Source organism: Helicoverpa zea, chromosome 5 (genome assembly GCF_022581195.2).
Source record: "Helicoverpa zea isolate HzStark_Cry1AcR chromosome 5, ilHelZeax1.1, whole genome shotgun sequence".
In the NCBI taxonomy this organism is placed as follows: Eukaryota; Metazoa; Arthropoda; class Insecta; order Lepidoptera; family Noctuidae; genus Helicoverpa; species Helicoverpa zea.
In genome coordinates this window covers 9,437,812-9,455,662 of record NC_061456.1, presented here as the reverse complement: position 1 = coordinate 9,455,662, position 17,851 = coordinate 9,437,812, and the positions used below count along the sequence as shown (strand labels likewise).

The 17,851-nt window shown below is 41.1% G+C and overlaps 1 protein-coding gene across 3 annotated transcripts in view; it reads left to right on the top strand.

The window, feature by feature from the left end:
• The window catches only part of LOC124630200, a 34,359-nt gene that overhangs the window by 14,668 nt on the left and 1,840 nt on the right, over positions 1-17,851 (top strand). Inside the window, exons 9-26 of one of the 3 annotated variants that reach the window (XM_047163942.1) lie at positions 93-234; positions 1,050-1,158; positions 1,375-1,501; positions 1,856-1,949; positions 2,252-2,467; positions 2,831-2,948; positions 3,216-3,305; positions 3,397-3,509; positions 4,748-4,866; positions 6,821-6,921; positions 7,418-7,583; positions 8,974-9,132; positions 9,350-9,553; positions 9,725-9,893; positions 10,188-10,282; positions 10,735-10,761; positions 11,573-11,643; positions 14,090-17,792. In XM_047163942.1, the coding sequence (XP_047019898.1) occupies positions 93-234; positions 1,050-1,158; positions 1,375-1,501; positions 1,856-1,949; positions 2,252-2,467; positions 2,831-2,948; positions 3,216-3,305; positions 3,397-3,509; positions 4,748-4,866; positions 6,821-6,921; positions 7,418-7,583; positions 8,974-9,132; positions 9,350-9,553; positions 9,725-9,893; positions 10,188-10,282; positions 10,735-10,761; positions 11,573-11,643; positions 14,090-17,792 (5,823 nt within the window). Of the gene's footprint in view, positions 1-92; positions 235-1,049; positions 1,159-1,374; positions 1,502-1,855; positions 1,950-2,251; positions 2,468-2,830; positions 2,949-3,215; positions 3,306-3,396; positions 3,510-4,747; positions 4,867-6,820; positions 6,922-7,417; positions 7,584-8,973; positions 9,133-9,349; positions 9,554-9,721; positions 9,894-10,187; positions 10,283-10,734; positions 10,762-11,572; positions 11,644-14,089; positions 17,793-17,851 lie in introns of all 3 variants that reach the window. The other 2 variants (XM_047163941.1, XM_047163943.1) reach the window with 2 other exon arrangements.

The window sequence follows — 17,851 nt, the reverse complement described above, 5'->3', positions numbered from 1 at the left end:
GCCAATTACAGGTTAACCAACATACGCTAAATAATGATAGAATTTGAAAGTAGAAAATTATACAAAACAATGAAATGTTATCCTCCATGCAGCTGGGTGAACCTGGGCTGCAGCACGTCGTGCCTGGAGGAGGCGGAGGCGCTGGCGGCGCAGACGCCGGTGCGGCTGGACCTGCTGCTGTCGCTGGCGCCCGCGCAGCCCTCCAACTCCAACTCCGTCATGGTGCCCAATGAGGTACGTACATTTTTCCATTGACTTTCCATATATAGGACTTGTTCAGTGTGAATTTGGTTCTTTAAACTTAATAGACAGATATGTGTTGCTGGGGAATTTGTTGTACCACTTCTTGTACACAGAAAAAATACATAAAAAGTGGTGGGTGGGGTATAGTATTGATTGGTATAAAAGACTTCTTAATCAAACAATAACTTGGCAATAATGGTTATATCTAGACGCCCATTTTTTTCTTGTGAAATCATATGGCCCCTACCGCTGTGGGTCAGCAGCGTGAGGAAGTGTCAGACTCTTACTGACTAAAACCCATCTATTCCTTCTTAATCCCTTTATGTACCAGGGCCGCGATAACTTTTCCAAACAATCCCGCACAACAAATACACATTACACACGCAACACAATGTACGGCGCACCGACGACCTCGGACGCCGCCACAAAACCAGCCACCCCCAGCCCCTCTGCAACTACAACTGCATCAGCCCCAGCACAAGATGCCGCCAAAACCTTCATCCGGAGACCAGAGCGTAAAAAGAGATCGCTGGATAATATGGCAGTATACCATAAGCAAACAGAGGACTACCTACTCTACAAAAGCACGGACACACTCCTTCAGGAAGTCATGAAGACCTTTGAGGACATTCCCTCAAAGGTCAAAGAATATCCTCAAATGAGGAAAGATATCAAACCTTCCTGGAGGCAGGCTTTGGCCCTGGTGGGCCCCGCTGGGGGTCTAGACACCCATCAGTTACTATGCCTAAGTCTCACATATGTCTTTGATGCCATATGATTACTATAACAAGCTAATTTGTTCACAGGCTGAACTGGATGCAGAAGAGAGCGGCATAGACCTCACAAGCTCAGCGTCGATGGCTCACATTGAGCCCAGCAACTCCGCTGAAAAGAGAATCCTGGAGTTAGTTGCAGGTAATAAGTTACTAAATATCCACTAAAATTAGGTTAACTTCTTCCCGTACCTGGATAAAAAATATAGCATGTGTCACTCAGGGATGTGTCACTTCCCAACAGTAAAATATTTTTAAATCGGTCAGTAGGTTTTGAGTTTATTCATTTTTGTCAAATTGCATTTAAAAGTATAAGCGAACAAGAGTATAACACGAAAATTGAATTTATTATTCACAGAGGGCGGTGAAGACGCGATAAAGCCGTCTCCGACGCGTACGATCGTGTCGGCGTCGGACAACAAGCGCAAGCTGGAGCTTGCCATGTCGGCTAGTGGACTGCAGAGGAAGAAGGAAAGAGTCGCCAGGTAAATGGTTTTCTACAATAATTTACATATATTATGCTTGCTCCGATTTTATATGACATCGTGAATTTACATAATATTTTGAACAACATATTTTTTTCTCTGTAAATATGGACGAGATTTATAATAAAAAAAATGTCTTAGGAAACCAAAAATGGCTTCTAAAATATTCAATTTATCTCATGGTAATGAACAAAAATCATCCTTTTGTTGATTTTTGAAAGTATTAGCTGCGTAATCCTTTGATCCGGAGTACACAACCTTGGAATTGTGTACTCAAACAGAATGTACCTCTAGTATTTTTTCGCACGATCGTATTTTTAATTGGTCTTCTAAATATTTTGTGTTTTGTTCCAGTTGTGCGAGTATTGCGCCGCAAGCGCCGGTATTACCTGAAGAGAGCTCACCAGAGATACAGGCCAATGAGGAACCACCGCTAGCTGATGACTCGGTAATTATAATAAATACAAATATAATAACGCGTGAAGAAATACTTTACAATTATGTTGCCGAAACAGATAAGAGGGTCATTGAAAGAATTTAAAAACATACAGTACAATTGAGAACTTTTGTTAATTCACTTAAAGCACCACATAGTCTGCCATTTGAGATGAGCAAATATTTCGGATTTTTTAATTTCTCTCTCAAACTAAGAGTCAGCACGATTCACATTCGTTCTTCAATCAATATTTAACATTAAACTAAAGAATGGAATAGTATTTTTTTTTCAACATTCCAACTTTTCTGTTCCAGTCAATACAACCGAACCTAAAGTCATCAGCCACGATCACAATTCAACCGGCACCAGTGGAGTTAGTCAGAGACTTGACTAAAGACATAGTGAAGGAACCGCCCAAACCAGAGGAACCGGTTGAGAAGCCAGCCAAACCACGCGTGGCTATCAAGAAGAAGACCTCTCCTACTAAAACTGTGGAGGAAAAGCCGGTGGAGAAAGTTGAGGAGGTTAAGGTATGTGGTTTTCTTTATATCGATTGACTGTAGCAGATCGATTGTTGTTTTTGTTAGTCTGTGTCACAGATGATGATGCATAGAAGATACTATTTTTTTTATATTTTTCCTTCTTGTTACATATCCTACCTACACGGTGGTGGGGTTAGCTTGCTTTATCATTCTCCTCCACTTCTTTCTTTTCTATGACATCACTATTAGAAAGGTTTTGTAGTGTTTATTCAATATTTTATCGGACTAAGGTTCAGCTTCACAAAATTTAATAATGTAATGAGTTTTTAGATTAACGGGAAAACGCAGGTAATCCTTATACACTGATTGTTGGTGGTGCTGGAAAGACTAAACTATGCCATTTGTCCACAGCCACAAGAAGACACGAAGCCAAGCAGTGTAGCGTCGGCCGCGGACAAGCTGACGTCACTGTCCATCACACAGCCGCCTGCCAACCAGGTGCAGAAACCCAAGAAACTGTCTATACCAGGTATTGTATACTTTATGTAATACATACTAGCTAAAGCCAGCAGTTTCACCCACGTCCTGGGGACATTTCTTACCACACCCGTATAAAATATAGCCTATGTTATTGAGGAATTGTGTAGCTTTTCAACAGGGAAAAACAATTCAAATTTATTTATTCACTAGTTCTGGTACCTTGTTCTTTGCTCTTTATAATACAATAGAATAACTACTATTATTCAAAAAAGTTTAATAATACAATATTTATTCAAATATACTCTTTTATCCGCAGGTGGCAATGTCGGCAGTTTCAAGGATCAGTTCGAGAGGAGAGCTTCTCTTACAACCGCTCCAGAAATCAAACGCAACATATCTAAACCAGGTACACCCACCTTTACAAACACAATACTGAATGCCATTACAAAATGGACTTTAAAAACACAATGATAATGATGATATTTATTTGTTAACAGTCGTATCAAAGATCGCTAAACCGAAAGCACAAAGTGAAGACCGTGAATTGCAGCCGAAGACTCCTGACAACGGCACAGTCCGACTACAACAGATTGGCATTGAGCCTTCACAGGTAACAAACAAGCTTATTTACATTTTCAAAGTCAAGCATTTATTCGCGGTTATGATGCACATAGGTCACACAACAGACAAGCAAATATACATACAAACATGGTAATATAAGGAAATAAAAGCTTTCTTTACGGCAAATTTTTGAAGCGTCCTGTGCATGGTCCTATCATTGCCCTCCACGATTCGTTTTGGTCTAATAGCAGTGATTTAAAAACAGTCTCCAGTCGTATAACAAGACCTTTCAATTCAGTGAATCACTCAACAGTGTTCAAAACAGTTACATATATCTTGTTTCCTATGAGCTGTTTTATGATTATCTGCTTATTTACGGGATTTTACTGTTGAATTATGACGACAATCCATTTTACAACACTCCTACATCGTGTTTTAAGGAGCAAATGACACTACAGTCAAAAATGTATGACAACTATATAGGTTTAGACTGCAATGATTCACCATCTCTCGTGACTACAGTTTATTATTAGTTCCAATCTATTTTCGCACTAATTATAATCACAGGTAAGCTAATAAAAGAATAACATAACTCATTAATTGATTCATAACAGGAAATTGGCACTAAGAGTTCACAATATGAGTGACTCACCCTATATTGTTTTGAATACATAAGTAATTTATCGTATATTCACTGTTAGTCTATTTAAATATCAAAGTGAATTAAATGAGATGGAAATATACTTTTCTATGTATAAAAGTTGGATGTCTATCTTATTCTGGTTGAAACATCTGGTTTGGATCATCTGTCAGATTTTTACCTTTACATAATATTAACATATAGGTATTATGTTCCCGTTCCTACAAACTTTTATGTTGATTTTGTTTTAAAACAAGCATATTGTTGGTGATGCAATCCATATTGCACGGAAAATATATACAAACTGCAATATGTTCCTTTCATAAAATATAGGCAAGCCATTATTTTTCATCATTATTCCCTCACGTGCCGCGTAAACTTAGTAACGCATTTATATTTACCATGGCGCATGCGCTTGCGTCGTCAGCACTAAAATGTTCTCCCACGAGTCAAGTGTTTTGGCAGGATTACACCATTATATATGGGGCTCGCCGAATGGGGCGGTCGTGTTTAACGATAACGAAATAAACGAACGAATAATATTATAAAATATAATATCGATATTTATATTTAAATATATATTTTTTTTTATTATGGCGAAATTACGTAAAGCTATTTGCTACACGTCGTTTGTATACTTTTGCCAGAGCCACACTGAGGCTGAACGGGAGTCGAACCTGCGTAGCGGCGTCAAAAAGACGGAGAGCGAGCCCTCGCACAGTTCTACGTCTGTTGATCCGGCTGTTCTGCTGCAGGATGCTAGAAGGTTTGTTTATCTTTATAAAATGTTTGTAATGAAATGTGTGAAATTTTGTATGTAAAGTTAGTAAGCAATGTTGTTGTAAATGCAACCAAATCATCATCCTCCGAGCCTTTTTCCCAATCATGTTGGGGTCGGCTTCCAGTCTAACCGGATTCAGCTGAGTACCAGTGCTTTACAAGAAGCGACTGCCTATCTGACCTCCTCAACCCAGTTACCCGGGCAACCCGATACCCCTTGGTTAGACTGGTGTCAGACTTACTGGCTTCTGACTACCCGTAACGACTGCCAAGGATGTTCAATGACAGCCGGGACCTACAGTTTAACGTGCCATCCGAAACACAGCCAATGGTGTCTAAGATATACTTAGAAAGTACATACAGACTTAGAAAAGTTGCATTGGTACTTGCCTGACCTGGGATCGAACCCGCGCCCTCATACTTGAGAGATTGGTCCTTTACCCACTATAGTTCGGCCATTCAGAGAATGCGTTCCTGACACGTCGCGATTGAACTGACGACGTAACTTTGCAATGGCGTTGCAGTTACGATAAAAATATTTTTGCTGGTTGTTTACCGTTTTAACAATTGAGGAGCATTAAAACAACATTATTATATCAATAATCAATGAATGTAGTTACGTCGTCAGTTCAATCGCGACGTGTCAGGAACGCATTCTCTGAATGGCCGAACTATAGGCCACCACGACTAATGTAAATGTAAATGCAACCAAATGTAGGTATTTAAAGGTCGATTTTAGTAAACTATATAAGTATACATAAATTGTACATAATTATATTAAACTGGACTTAGCGTGCACGTTGACAGATAATTTATGTGTTGTTTAAAATTTAATATTTTGATGCTGCTATAGATAGTTCAACTCAGATTTACGCGCGGCCCTATGTGTGCGTCGGCTTGTAAATATACAACTTTCATTCGTGTGACAGTGACGCCGTCCGAGCATGACGTGTTCTCATCGCTTTTTGTTATGGGTACAGTCGTTTACGAAAATGTCTAGTTCTTCACGGAGAAAATGTTTTAAGGAGTCAGGTAGCGTTTCAAAAAAATGAAACAACATTCAAAGCTTTTTATTATTACATTTTACAGTTTATCATTATTTTCTCATACGGCTTTTCAAATTGACATTGACAGTATCTAAGAAATAAATGAAGTGAAATATCTAAGATGAATTAAATACTCCTTACATATTTTCTAGCTCGGGGTACGCGGACAATAAATAAATGTGTGGACTAAGAATGTAAAAGACCTATAATTTAGTATAATAATGGAAACAAAATGTGTGGGGAATTTTAAAAAATTATATTGCTTCGCATAATGTCGACCAAAATAAGACGGAAATAATGAAACTCATAAATGAACGTTTAAGTCAAATTGATGAAGGGATGTTGGGTAATACTTGTCGACATGTACAAAAGAAAAAAGAAGAATACTATAGACATTTTGACATGGAGTCAGAATTTATAATTAACATTGGTGAAAGTAGCGAATCCGAAAATTCATCATTTGATTTTTCAAGTAGCGATACAGAATCATTATAAATAAATAAACTAATTTACGTAATAACTGTACTTTAAACAGCTGTATACAACCCCTAAATAACTGTATTTGTACCCGACTGTACCTCTTGTCACGCACACAAAGTCACTGTATATGTACAAGGGTTACCCACACATAGGGCCGCGCGCACGACTGAGTTGAACTTACTATAGTTTCAGGTTCTGAAATGTGTATTTGAATTTATTTTCTTCAAAACACTATCAAAGCTATTGAGTTTACAATCAACACGAATATTCGTCACATGCATACAGCTACGTAAGAACACGTTACTATCTGACAGTGACGGATGCTGTTTTCTCATAATTTGTGATGAATGCAGCTGCGATGTCCCTGCCAAGATATTTGTAATAATATGACTAATGTTGGTACATAACTCGTAGGAGTCTACAGAACTCGATGGCAAAGTTGGTTGAGGAGAAAGCTGGGGAGGAAAATCGTCGCCGCGCCGCGCGCGATATCATATCGTCTGCTATACGAACAGGTAAGAAAATTTGCATATTCCTCAATATGTTTAGTATTTAAATATGAAAAAATAATAATTTGGGATTAATATAACATAGGAAGTAAGTCTCAAGTGTTTTCAGTTTATTTTTAGTGTGCACAATATTATGTTGACAGAGGGTGTCATCAAACATTTTTATAGTACGATGCAATTAAATGCTTTTAAAATCTGTATGATATACCTACTGTAGGTTATGTAGGTAACCTGTATAATGGTATATGCAATTGCGTAGCTAATAAAAAAAAACTATACATTCCATTTGTACTGACTCGTAGGTGCTTAATGTTTTTAACACCATCGATTTGAATTTGTAAAGCAAAAAAGCTTGATGAGTCGAACCACAACTATGTTTAGTAAACCAACGAATTGATGTACTATTTTAACAAAGTTTCTACCAGGGCACTTGGTCTTGAAGTGTGTAGGTTTGTCTGCTTATAAAGACATGTATAAAGAAGTTTATCATGTTCGTGTGCAGGCAAGCCGCCGATGCCGTACGGCCGCTCGTCGTCCGCGGGCGTGGCGTCGCTGGCGTCGCCGCCCGCCACGCCGCCCGCGCACGCGCACTCCGCGCCGCCGCACCAGCCGAGAGTCTTCCGCACCGAGGCGCAGCATCGGGTTGAAGATCATCGACACCCTAACAGGTAAGTTCCAAGTTCAGACGGGGTAATTGCAGCCTGATAAGTAACTTCTAAGCTTAGGTAGGGTGATTTCTGTAATTCCTTATTTTGCATTTGCGTGACTAATACTTGTTATATAATAATAATACCAATAAGCCCCGCAGGGCATCTGAGGCGGATGACGGGGAGTAGCGACCCCGCGGGGCTATATATCTGAGTGCTCCAGGGAGAGTATACTGTCCCCCATCTCCGGGAGTGAAGCATGACGGGGGAGAGGTCTCCCGCCTCTTGGCTTGCCTTCACCGGCCGGTCAGAGTGGAGTCGCTAGAGTAGGGTTAGCAGCCCGCTCGGAGGGTAGGTGCCTCGTGGTAAGTGGCGAGTGGGCCGGTGATGCTGGACCCACAGGGAGCGCGTGATCTGCGTTTAAAGTCCGCCGAGGTATCCTCACTCTTCAGCCGCTCATGTACCTGTTGCCCTCTTGTTGCTATTCAGTGACTGATTCCCGAGGGCCCAGTAAGTGAGTTGGCAAGTCTCCACCTGCCATTTTTACGTGTGCAAACATTGTTATCGGCAGGTGCCATAGTTCCCATAGTCTTCCCATCCCTAGTCCACTAGCATCCCATCACAATAGCCTAAGTAGTTTTATAGTTAGCAATAGTTTAGCACAGAACCGGGGATTGTCCTTGGGTACATTTCTATAGTGTATACAGGGATAATCGTCGGTTTTGTGTCACCATTTCATTAAAGTTGTCTCAAAAGGGCTTCAGCGTGTTGGCTTCGGCCCCACGTTCGCCTCCCAAAAATCCGGGACTCTGTAGTCCCGAGATCTAGAAGAGACATACCAATAATAATATCTAATATCACTAATACGTGATTAATGCTCAATCCTTCTCCGTGTGAGAGGAGGCCTGTGCCCAGCCGGACGATAAAAAGGCTGTAACAGTGACTAATACTAAAGCAACATTTTTATCTCATTGTAATCATATCTGTGAATGTGTATATGTGATTTCTTAAATCCTATAATGGCGGCCATTTTAAGTAGCAGGGGTTTAACTTATTTGCCAAACAACAGATTTTGCATCACTTGTTTATGGCTCTAAATCAATTCTAATAAGCTGTAGAAATCTCAATGATATTTCTCTGATTGAGAAATCGAAAAATATGAAGCTTTACTGAGTAAAACACGAAAAGGTCACCGCAAATTTATTATGCAATTCCACTCATTGGATGTCCAAAAGAGGACATGAATAAAAAGTGAGTGAATGCTATAAACATTATGTGTATAACGGCTGATAGAGAAGAATGGAAGCGAAAAACATATTGCATCGATTCCAAATAAATTAAGAACAGGGCAGTAAAAAGGAAAAATTCATTAACATATTATTACAATAAATCATTATATTGTATCACCCAGTGCCCGAGGCGTGTCAGTGGAGCGCATCATCCCCATCACCGTGGCTGGCGACGACTCCCCGTCCTCCCCGCCGCCGCCGCCCGCGCAGCCGCCGCCGCAAGTGCAGACCCCGCCCAAGCCCGGCCCCACGCCTGCGCCTAGAGGATTCACGCCGCTCAGGTATGTAGTACCAGTAGAAAAAAAAAACATTAAAAAATAATCAATTTTCTACGTCATTTTTTCTCTGTCCTGAATTGTAAATATAATGTCAAAAATAAAATGCTCAGCGATTCGCGCAATGTGTCGTGACAATCAAAAGACTAGCGAAGAATTATATCGTACCTGTCTTATGTTAGGCAATATAAAATGACTTCATACCATTTTTGTTACTTCGCAGACGGCTGGCATCAACGGAATCCGGCAGCGCGAGCGAGGCATGCAGCAGTCCGGGCGAGCCCATTAAGAAGTCGGCTCGCGAGTTCATCATCCCCATAGCGGTGGAAGGCAAGGGCTACGTGACGCCGCGCCAACGCTCGCTGGAGCCCGACACACACGCCACTACCGGCCGCGTGCACCGCGCCGCCAAGCCCAGGCGCATCAGGTATACGCTATAGCCAGCGCCAAACGTAATAACATCATCCCGATAGCGGCGTGATATCGAACTTAAGTAAAACATCACATAGTGCTAAACTACTTAAATGTTACTCTCACTAATGTCTAATGTCGATAAAATAAAACACACTTAAATACTGACTTATTTCTCCTTTAGCAGTCTAGTAAGCGGTGGAGAATCAGAAGAAGAGGAAGACGCTCACATGCACCGACTGCGGCCGTCCCGCGCCGCCCGCGCCGAGTCCGTCAGCTCGGGGGAGGAGGACGAGGAAGATGAGGGCTTCCATCTCCTCACTGCTGAGAACCTCTTCTCGACGCTGTTACATCGGGTAAGTTTAAGATAGTCTAGAATAAGATCGTCACTTTGCATCAGATGTACACCAACCACTAGACACCATAGAAATTAAAATGATTTTTTGAAATATATGTAACAATCGAAGATATATTTTAAACAAAAGGTTAAATGTTGTTTAAATGCTGTGGCAAAATATGTACTCTATTTTTTTAAGCTGGCATTAAAGTTAGAAGTTTCACTTGCCCGCGACGTAAATGTCAATTGTAGATTTGACATTCTATGCGAAATTTTTAAGATACTCATTAGATGTGTGTGTATAATGTTTCAGGTTCGTGCACTAACGAACCGCCTGAACGGAGAGGAAGGGCCAGGCTTCAGCCAGCACTCGTTATTCAACAACTTACAGTCACCGTTCTTCAACAGGTAATATTACATTTAAATTAATTAAATCTAAGAAAATTAAATAGCTTAACAAATAAATAAATTTAAGTTCGATTGGCAAAGCCTGATAAAACAGGATAAATTTTATAAATAAATTAGGCTGATTAAATAATAAATAATTTGACATTTTTCATTCATGGGCAGCTTTATCAGATTTCCATTTTCTTTTTACTTTCTTAAAAGATAATTTAAATTACGATTAACCTAATGATTTCATTTTGAAAATTATAATCTATTTTTTTCAAATTGTTAACATTTCTATTCATTAAGTTTGATTATAACAATACATACTTAATTTAATAAATTAACAATCATGAATAACGCTATCATTTGCCAAATATAATCAATACTTTAATGAATATAAGTGGTCAAATATTAGCATGTTCTTTTATCGTGATTTTCCGACTAAAATAATGTTAATTTTATGCATGCAGCCCCCACTTACCAAGGAGAAATCTATTGTGAGTATACTTTCACTTTAATAACTACACAACACTGTAACACGATCATGATTATAATCGAATAATTAATTAAAATATAACACTTTTTATTGTCATTACATGCAGCACTCATAGATATGTGGAAAGTAAACGAAGTGTTTCTGAGACGTAAGTTAACATTAGAAGTACATATACACATTGACACATCATCTGGGGAAATCACCACTTTTTTGATTGCATCATCTAGCATTCAATGTGCATCATACTCGGTTTGAAGTGATGATGATGTCCTCCTAGACGTTTCCGTCGACGGCGACACCCTGGCATATATCGGCAGTTTGGTTTCGTTCATGGGCTCGTACATGACTAGCGAAACCAAATTTTGCCTTGAACACGCGGTCACAAATAGCGCAGTAGAGTTGCCCTTGCGCATTGTAAGTGTAGTTATAGGAGGGTTTAGGGCGGGATTTTTGGAGCTGGCGTTTAGCGTCTAGGGCTTCAAGACGCCGCTGTTCAAAATCCTGTACGCTCTTATGAACAGTATGGTGCAGGGGCAGGGGACGTATTCTCTGGGGGGTTTTTTAATGACTTTTGTGAACACATTTCTTTTTGTTTAGTTTCAATGCTAATTGTTACCTAAAGAAATTATGATCTACTACTTGAATTCATGAGGAGTTCGTCTTAATCTTTAACGTTGAAGTAGGTGGCCATTGGCCATGACCAAACCATTTTTCGGCATCCAAAAGATTTTAAGGATTTTTCTGAAAGACACACAACAAATATACATATCGAAGCTTATATTTCTTAGATAATAACATTTACTCTGGTACAGACGCGAGGGCTGGGGCTCCCGCGACATGCCGGACTTCGAGTCGATGTTCAAGCCGCGCCAGCAGCCGCGAGGTGAGTCCGCTAGCCTGCCGCTTGCTCCCGCGCACGGGGAAAACGTTGCCGGTATCTCGCACAGCTGAGGCTTGCACACACTTTGTTGGTCTACAAACCTACATTTTTAATATATTTTTTTTAATAGAAAATTCAATAAAAAGTTTGCTTTGTTTTGAAAAAAAATTTTTTTTGATCTAGCATTTTGCCATTCGTTATTTATTATAAATACAATTTTTTTGCAGAATGTTTAATATTATTTTTACTTTTTTATAGAAAATCTAAATGTGATGTATAAAATGTATCTAAATTCAAAATTTTAATTCATTAATATCTAAGCAGTCACAATTTGTATCCACTAAATAGTATAAACTTGCACAAAAACACAAATATTTAAATTGTTGCACTTAGCATAATTCGAATTATTCAAAATTATTTGTAAAAAAACACTTTATGTTATGTTATTTTCACAGTATGTTTGGCATAGCAGCATGACAATTCATTCGAAACTCCTTATTCTGAAGAGATTTTTTTACATTACATGGGTATTCTGTGCTCATGTCATGTTCAAAAAATCTGTGGAACAACTCGCATTTGTCAACAACAATTCTCAAAAGAGGTTATCTCACAATTCTTCAGCGTATCTGCTTACTGCAGATTTTAATAATCTATCTATCCTGTCTATGGGCCCCATATGAGTAATGTCAAAATCCATATATGGATTGTCGAAATCCACCTTTAGTGGCATCCATAATACACGTACGTCTGAAGCTATTCACCGTTATTCTGGGATTGAAGGATAACAATCGAAGGCTGTTATTTGCAACTCGTGCCCAAAATAATGACGATACCATATTGCCGTCATACCGTAGTACCAACGGAACGGCTTTTGAAATTTCTTAGTATGAGTATAACATCTCGTCAACTTTGGGCCCGACCAAAGAACACTGTCCCAAAGTTTAAAATTGTTTTGAAGAAAATATAAATAGGATTATTGCTCAGTAATTGATGTTGATAAATGCGAGCTAGTTCCCTTCGCAATAAGGTCGTCGCGTCACGTCTGCACCGCAACTCGCAGTAGTTAGTGCCGCCTCGCACGGTCACCGACACTCACAACAAAGCTAGCTTCACTAAAACAAATGAATTAACTCTCAAACCATCTCATACAGAGCCTCCGATATACGCCACCAACAAACGACTGTAACCATCGCCTCCGATATTCGCGACGTTTTCCACCGTCCACGTTTTTTTTTTTTCAATTAACATCAATGTCCTAATTATATGATAGACTATCCATAAATCAACAATTGAGCTCACAAACTCATATAGTCTATCATATATCTTGTGTTATTTAGAGTTCTTTAACATTGTTTTTTAATTAATAAAGTTAACCTTTTTTTGCATTGTAGTGTATTTATTGTATTCAAATTGCATTCTTTGTGCAGGTGTTGACTTTCTCCTACCCGCTAACACTAGCAGGAAAATGTTGCGTTGCTCTCGATTATCATAAATTCAATTATTTCAGTAGCATTGCATGAAATGTACGAACAGAACATTTCACATGTCGCATCTCTTGTGCGAATGCAGTACTATTTTGTATAAAGTAGATTAATCATTTTTCTCCTTTTATTTCAATTTTAAGCTACCGATAATTTCAGTGACAGTTAAATTTAAGGAAAAAAAATAGGCAGCCTGACAGTTAATTTGTTTGAGTGTTCATGGCATCAATGTGTAGATAGTGGATGTGGTAGCACTGTAAGTCGGGCGACACATTAGTCATGTGGCTGCCGAGCCGACTGCAGCCAGACTAGCGCTAGTGGGCCGGGGAGGGAGTGCAGCGGTAGTGAGCTTGTGTTGGTGTGGTTGCAGTTGGGTTGCGCGTTACACTGCATGCTCCGACCAAATCTTCACTTCACAGCGGCACCAGCGCCAACCACAAATCTGCCACAAACGCCACACAAGAATAGGTACTAAACTATATTTATTTCTTCATTTATGTGTTTTTGTGTTCCGCACCGTGCGCCGCGGCTGTTTATCAGATAGAGATGCCTCTACTATGTGAAATATATCGCTGAAGCCATAATTTAGTACGCATTTGAACGATTACTATCCCTACAGAAGCAACATTTTAATGCATTCTTTTGTGATTTGTTTTCGCATTCTTAAAGCTTAACGTTTGACCTAATTTGACTAGTCAGTATTTAGTATTTGTAGTTATGTATTAACTTTTAACTGATCGCATCGATGTTTGCATCATTCGTGGTTTCACTGGGGCACAAGAGGCCCCGTCAATTTTATTGTGTCAGATTCTCTATGTTAACATTCCAAGGAGATTCCGCTCGTATTTCCCTTTCGTATTCGACCGACGAGCGGACGCAAATCAGATTTACAATATCGGCACTGTACATACTCCATGACAGCGAGCGTTCTGCATGATCGAAACGTGTGTTTTTCGATTAAATTTCAGGTAGTAGTAAGAAAACCGGTAAGCACCGTACCGGCCAACAAAATTCGGAATCGAACGTCGAAAGCGGACTCGACCTGTCGGACTTGGACCTGAGCTCCATAGAGTTCTCGGAGCGCGAGATGCGCGCGCTGTCGGGCCTCACGCCCGCGCTGTCGCGCCGCCTGCAGCGCCAGCTGCTCGCGCACCTGCCGCCCGCCGCCGCCAGGCGCCTGCGCCGCACGCTCTCGCTCTCCGCGCCCGCCCCGTCCGCCCCGCCCGCGTCCGCCCCGCCCGCCCCGCCCGCGCCGCTCGCCCGCGCGCTCTCCGCCGACCACGACGCGCCCGCCGCCACTACCGAGCCCGCCGAACAGACTGCGACTTCTGAACATGCCGCGCTTACCGAACCCGCCGCGTCTGCCACCTCCGAACACGCCGCATCTGCCACCCCCGAACCCGCCGCGTCTGCCACCCCCGAACCTCTCATGGAAACAAAAGTAGAAAGCCCAATCGATATAACCACACCGCAATATTCAACATTACCGCGGCCACGACGCCGCTCCAGCTCGCGGGAGGTAACTCCACTGCTTGCCGCAGTCGATGTAGAGTGTCCGTCACCTACTTCCCTGATTCGGGAGTCACCGGTATTGCGGCCGCGCGACCGGCCTCTGTTGAGCAAATACTTGACCCCGGAGCGGACGCTGTCCCTTGACGAGTCGTACGGATCGGACGGCGGCAGCGGCACGTCGGAGCCGAGCTACGCGTCGTCGTACGGCAGCGCGGCGGCGGGCGTGGGGCTGCGGCGGCACTCGCTGCGCGCGCCCGGCGGCGACAAACCGCGCCGCCGCGTCTCGAGGTTCCTTCGTTCCGATTTCTTCGATTCACCACCAGATGAGAATCTTTACGAGCGTCAACGAAAAGAAAGAGAACTGGAAACCCAGAAAATATTGCGAGAGATCAGAGAAAAGAAAAACAAATCGCAAGAAGCGGCGGCCGCAAAGAGTCCCACCGACATAGCTGACGCTCCGCCCGCGTTCAGGGACGACATTACCACTCCTAAGAAATGTCTTTCACCCATCGGACTTAACTCATTAGTCGCAGGCAAGGAACGTAGTAGGTCGAACACTCCATTTTTCCCGATCCTCGATAACATCAAAGAAACCGCAGTGGACTTGTCCGCATCGACGTCGAACTCGAAACGTTACACTAATTTAGAAAACTCGAGATTAAAAACTACTAGTGATGAAAACGCTTCTAACAAAGATTCCAGATTGATCCGCCCCAAAAGCTACCCTGTGAAAACTTTAGATTCAATAGACGAGCCTAGTGAAAACGTGCTGCCTGAAAGTTCGTTTAGCAGAGATTACGACAGTAAAGAGAGGTCTTTACCGAGGGAGTCTAAACTAATTAGGCCCAAAAGCTATCCTGCAAGCAGTCCATCACCAGAGAAAGTTTATATCAATCGTAGCGTTAAAGTGGATGACACTAAAGATTCTTCATCTAAGAATGAGGTGATTAATCCCGAAATTAAATCTGACATAGAAGTAAGTTTCAGTATTACTTTGCCTAAGAAAAAGCCCGAAGTGACAAAGTCCGACTCTGCAAAAAATAATACCAAGTTGGAACACAGTGCCGATTCCAAACCAGAAACAGATATAAAAACAAATGACGCTACTTTATCTTTGAAAAAGTACAGTGTAATCAAACCCAGAGACAATGACAAGTCTGACACAATGGACGTTAAAACAGATAACAGTATACCAGTTGCTAATGGAGGACCATCGGTAGATGTTGTAAAAGTTACGTCTAACGGAGACACTAAACATACAGCAGCAGATCAGTCTTCGAAAAAAGATGAAACGATCACAAAAACCAGTGAAACAGATCAAACTGAAAAGAAAGGAACGGTAAAGAAAAAGATTATTAGGAAAGTTTCGTCGAAATCTAAGACTGATCTAGGCAATAACTCAGAAACTAGTGACGCTAAAGCAGCTGCTGAAAAGAAAAAAGTAACTAAAAAAATTAAAGAAAAGGTCGCTGATGACGATGGTTCGAAGTCAACAACAGTGACGAAAAAGAAATCTGTTTTGCAATCAATAGGTCATAAATTAGAAAAGTTTGCGTCTAATAAATCTAGCTCCCCAGAGAAGGGGGCTGAAAATAGTAATGTAAGAAATGAACCGAAAAAAGATAGTTCTAAGTTAAGCAGATTGCAACGAGAGCAATCAGTGCCTGTCAACGTAGAGCCTACAACCGAATCGAATCTCATTAAAAGAGCAGTCACATTGACTGATGTCGCCGCTCTAGAAACACAAAATGCACCTCAGAACAAAACCACCGTTTCAAAAGTATTAGGACTCTTTAAAAAGTTTGAACCCAAGGAAAGATCAAAGCCGATAGTTGAAAAACCACAATGCGAAAGAGTTACAGAACAAAAAGAGAGTACTGAATCTAATTATAAAACTGAATCTAATATTGAACCGAGTGTGGACAGTCTTGACAAAGATAAACCTCGTAGACCGACATCACTGCTCCTTAATGGTCTTGGACGTAAAAATAAATACGATAGAACTTCTAGTGACAGTGTGTCCACTTTGTCCATAGATAAGGACGATCAGCCAGCGTCTAAAAAAGAAAACGAATCAAAGAACATTAGAAACAGTTTAAAATTAGATTTCTCTAGATTGCCAAGAGTTAAGAAAATAGTTCCTACTAATCCTGTGATAGAACCCCAAATTATGAATATTTCCTCTGTTGATGGTGAGACTGAAAAGAAAGATATTCCAGAAAAGAAAGATATCCTAGAAAAGAATCCCACACTAATAGATAGTAGCGTACATATTGATAACAATGAAGCACAGAGCCGTAGTCGGTCGAGAAGTAGGTCAACTATTTCAAACTCCGAGCTAAAGTCTGACATAAGTGCTGACAATAGATTTTCCGACAGAAATCCCCTGTCACCTTCAGAGAATACCACAGTAAACCTGCGAAGCCACGATTCCACCACGCCTGAGAAAGAAGACATTGTCGATAGAATACGTAGGAAAAGCTTTTATTCTAGATTCAACGAAAAGAAGCAACGACGAAAGAGTAGTTTAGTGGGCCCTGGAGCGGCCGAGTATGACCCGGTCGCCAGGATACACTCGCAGCCGACGGACACCAAGTACGACGTGTCGCCCACGTCGCCGCTCACGTACGACGTGTCCCCGCTATCCCCGGGCCTCTCCGTCTCCTCTGACTTGTCGCCGTCCACGGAACGCTATAGATCTCTTTTAACCGATCTGCCTGTTAATACTAGGACTAACTTAAGGTTTGAAAACTATGGACTGAATGATAAAATTGATACATACAGATCTCTCGATCGCAACGACTTTAGAAAATATCCGGGGAGCCGAAGTTATCTAGATTATGAGCAACCGTCCACGTACGGCGCGAACAGGTACTCCAGAACCAAATCGCTTTTAGACAGCTCCGACGGAACTGAAGATAACAGTCTCCTTCACTCTCTGAGAGATCCGCACAAATACAACAGAACCATATCAATGTATTCACCTGGTAACTATGCCACCTATAGACCCAAAAGAACCACTCGCAACTCTGCCATTATTCTAAAAGAGAGCGAAAAAGAACCGAGCCCTGAAAACATATTGGAAAAAATAAGGCAAAGAAAAAAGATATCAATCAGCGTGACTAGGAAACCTGACGCTGAGAAGGAAACACTGCCAAGGTGTGTATAATTTTGTACTTACATGTCACGTAAATAATTTTAATAACTTTCCCAAAGTG